Source organism: Salvelinus namaycush, chromosome 1, assembly GCF_016432855.1.
Source record: "Salvelinus namaycush isolate Seneca chromosome 1, SaNama_1.0, whole genome shotgun sequence".
NCBI lineage: Eukaryota > Metazoa > Chordata > Actinopteri > Salmoniformes > Salmonidae > Salvelinus > Salvelinus namaycush.
Genome location: NC_052307.1, coordinates 13,858,635 through 13,862,082, shown reverse-complemented (window position 1 = coordinate 13,862,082; position 3,448 = coordinate 13,858,635). Strand labels below are relative to the sequence as shown.

The window sequence follows — 3,448 nt, the reverse complement described above, 5'->3', positions numbered from 1 at the left end:
TAAAACCACACCGAACAGCATTCTAAAACCACACCGAACAGCATTCTAAAACCACACCGAACAGCATTCTAAAACCACACCGAACAGCATTCTAAACCCACACCGAGCAGCATTCTAAACCCACACCGAGCAGCATTCTAAACCCACACCAAACAGCATTCTAAACCCACACCGAACAGCATTCTAAACCCACACCGAACAGCATTCTAAACCCACACCGAACAGCATTCTAAACCCCACCGAACAGCATTCTAAACCACACCGAACAGCATTCTAAACCACACCGAACAGCATTCTAAACCCACACCGAACAGCATTCTAAACCCACACCGAACAGCATTCTAAACCACACCGAACAGCATTCTAAACACACACCGAGCAGCATTCTAAACCACACCGAACAGCATTCTAAACCACACCGAACAGCATTCTAAACCACACCGAACAGCATTCTAAAACCACACCGAACAGCATTCTAAAACCACACCGAACAGCATTCTAAAACCACACCGAACAGCATTCTAAAACCACACCGAACAGCATTCTAAACCCACACCGAACAGCATTCTAAACCCACACCGAGCAGCATTCTAAACCCACACCAAACAGCATTCTAAACCCACACCGAACAGCATTCTAAACCCACACCGAACAGCATTCTAAACCCACACCGAACAGCATTCTAAACACACACCGAACAGCATTCTATAACCACACCGAACAGCATTCTAAACCACACCGAACAGCATCTTAAAACAACACCGAACAGCATTCTAAAACCACACCGAACAGCATTCTAAAACCACACCGAACAGCATTCTAAAACCACACCGAACAGCATCTTAAAACAACACCGAACAGCATTCTAAACCACACCGAACAGCATTCTAAATCACACCGAACAACATTCTAAAACCACACCGAACAGCATTCTAAAACCACACCGAACAGCATTCTAAAACCCCACCGAACAGCATTCTAAAACCCCACCGAACAGCATTCTAGAACCACACCGACAGGGGCGGGACGGTGCGGCTACTTTTGTTGTCCGAGGTTGCGGAACCAAAACAGCAATAGAGCTTACATTAACACTAACATTTGACTACACACTGGTGTGGAGTAAGTCTCAGGTGGAAATTCATCATGACTGGCTTTATGAATACCGGGCCCTACTGTCTTACTCCGATAGCCATGTTAAACATAATTAAAATACAATTGCTTCAACATGATAATCATTCAATAATTTTGAAATCAGCCATTTTATGATCGATGAGCATTGTCCTTTAACAATACCTAAAGCTTCCTTCGTGTGAAGACAGTTGTTCAAATATCCTGTTTCATTCTGTCTTTTATCATTAACCAGTAAGGATTCCTGCTGCCTACAAATTCAGACTGCTCTCTAAAAAAATAAGCCTTATAGACCATGTTCTACAAGTTCAGTCATTCAATCATTCCTTTCAACCATGATATGTTGTTCTCTTACCGCTGTCAGTTAGAATGGACCTTTTCCATTTTCATATTGACATGTTTTACACAATGGACACTTATGTTCTCTCTCTCTTGTGAATGTTCTTCGTGTGTGATTTAAGGGAACTACTCTGATTAAAACATTTGTCACAATCGTTGCAGCGATATGGTTTCTCTCCCGTGTGAATTCTCTTGTGGCGTGTCATATCACGTAGTGTTGCGAAGCGCTTTTCACATATAGAACACTTAAAAGATTTCTCCCCTGTGTGAATCTTCATATGTATTGTCAGGTTTCCCCTCTGCAGGAAGCTTTTGCCACAAACTTCACACTTAAAGGGTTTCTCCCCTGTGTGAGTCTTCATATGTCCTGTCAGGTTTCCCTTCTGAATGAAGCGTTTGCCACAAACTTCACACTGATGTGGTTTCTCGCCAGTGTGAATTTGCTGATGGAGTTTTAGAGAAGGGGCTGACGTGAAGCCTCCTTCACATACAGAGCACTTGAACGGTTTCTCCCCTGTGTGAGTCCTCATATGTTGTGTCAGGTTTCCCTTTTGGGTGAAGTTTTTGCTGCACACTTGACACATATGCAGTTCTGTGTGAGACCCTATGTGTTTTTTCAATGTTGACCTTTGAGTGAAGCATTTGTCACATTCCTTGCACTGATATGGTTTCCCTCCATTGTGAATTTTCTGGTGGACTTTTAGATCAGAGGCTGTTATAAAGCAATTATCACACGCAGGACACTTATTAGCTTTCTCCCCTGTGTGAGTCGTCATATGCACTCTCAGGTAACTCATGGTACGGAAGCTTTTGCCACAATCACTGCAGAGAAATGTTTCCTCTGGTCGTTTTTTTTCTGTCTTCTCTCCACAGTGATTCTGCTGGTGACGTTTTAGAAGACTTGACGATGTAAAGCCTTCCTCACACGCGGGGCACGTAAATGATTTCACTCTTGTATGGATTCGCTGGTGGAGTTTAAGATTAGTCGGTGATGTGAAACGTTTTTCACATACAGAACACTTATATGGTTTCTCTCCAGTGTGAGTCTTCATATGACGTGACAGGCCTCCACTCTGAGTGAAGGTTTTGCTGCAGATGTGGCACTTATATGGTTTCTCCCCTGTGTGGGTTTGCTGGTGGCATTTTAGCTTATTTGAATAGGTGAAGCATTTTTCACATACAGGGCACTTGAAAGGTTTCTCCCCTGTGTGGGTCCTCATATGCACGCTCAGGCCTTTCTTCTGAGTGAAGCTTTTGCTACAAACGTTACAAGGATGAGGTTTCTCCCCTGTGTGAGTTACCACATGTACTCTCAGGCACGCCTTCCTAATGAAGCTTTTGCTGCATAGGTTACACTTATGGGGTTTCTCCCCTGTATGGATTCTCTGGTGGAGTTTGAGACAAGTCGATGATATGAAGCCTTTTTCACATACAGGGCATTTAAACGATTTCTCCCCTGTGTGAGTTACCATATGTACTCTCAGGTACGCCTTCCTTAAGAAGGTTTTTCCGCAAACATTGCACAGATATGGCTTTTCTCCAGTGTGATTTACCATATGCTTAATGAGGTATTCCTTCCTAATGAAGCTTTTTCTGCAAACATGGCACTGATACGGTTTCTCTCCGGTGTGAATTCGCTGGTGGATTACTAGATAACTCAATGTTGTGAAGCTTTTTCTACAAACAAAACACTGATGTGGTTCTCTCTCTGGGTGAGTCACTGGTTCTCTCTCTGGGTGAGTCACTGGTTCTCTCTCTGTTGGAGTCACTGGTTCTCTCTCTGTTGGAGTCACTGGTTCTCTCTCTGTTGGAGTCACTGGTTCTCTCTCTGTTGGAGTCACTGGTTCTCTCTCTGGGTGAGTAGTCCTTATATGCTTGTTGAAGTCTTTCTTGACTCGGAAGGAATTGCCACATTCTGTACACTGATATGGGATACCTGTGTGAATTCGCTGATGCTCTTTTAAAGAAGCTATGCCAAGAA

At 43.5% G+C, this 3,448-nt stretch overlaps 1 protein-coding gene across 1 annotated transcript; it reads right to left on the bottom strand.

The window, feature by feature from the left end:
- Positions 1-1,052: 1,052 nt before the first annotated feature.
- On the bottom strand, positions 1,053-3,212 carry LOC120053898 (zinc finger protein 665-like). Its single transcript, XM_039001193.1, has one exon. The coding sequence runs from the start codon at positions 3,021-3,023 to the stop codon at positions 1,545-1,547; it is 1,479 nt and encodes a 492-aa protein (XP_038857121.1). The 5' UTR covers positions 3,024-3,212; the 3' UTR covers positions 1,053-1,544.
- Between the last annotated feature and the right edge of the window lie 236 nt (positions 3,213-3,448).

What these genes read in the sequence shown, in the direction of transcription:
- LOC120053898 (XM_039001193.1), bottom strand. Translation starts at nt 3,023, where the DNA reads ATGGTAAATCACACTGGAGAAAAGCCATATCTGTGCAATGTTTGCGGA.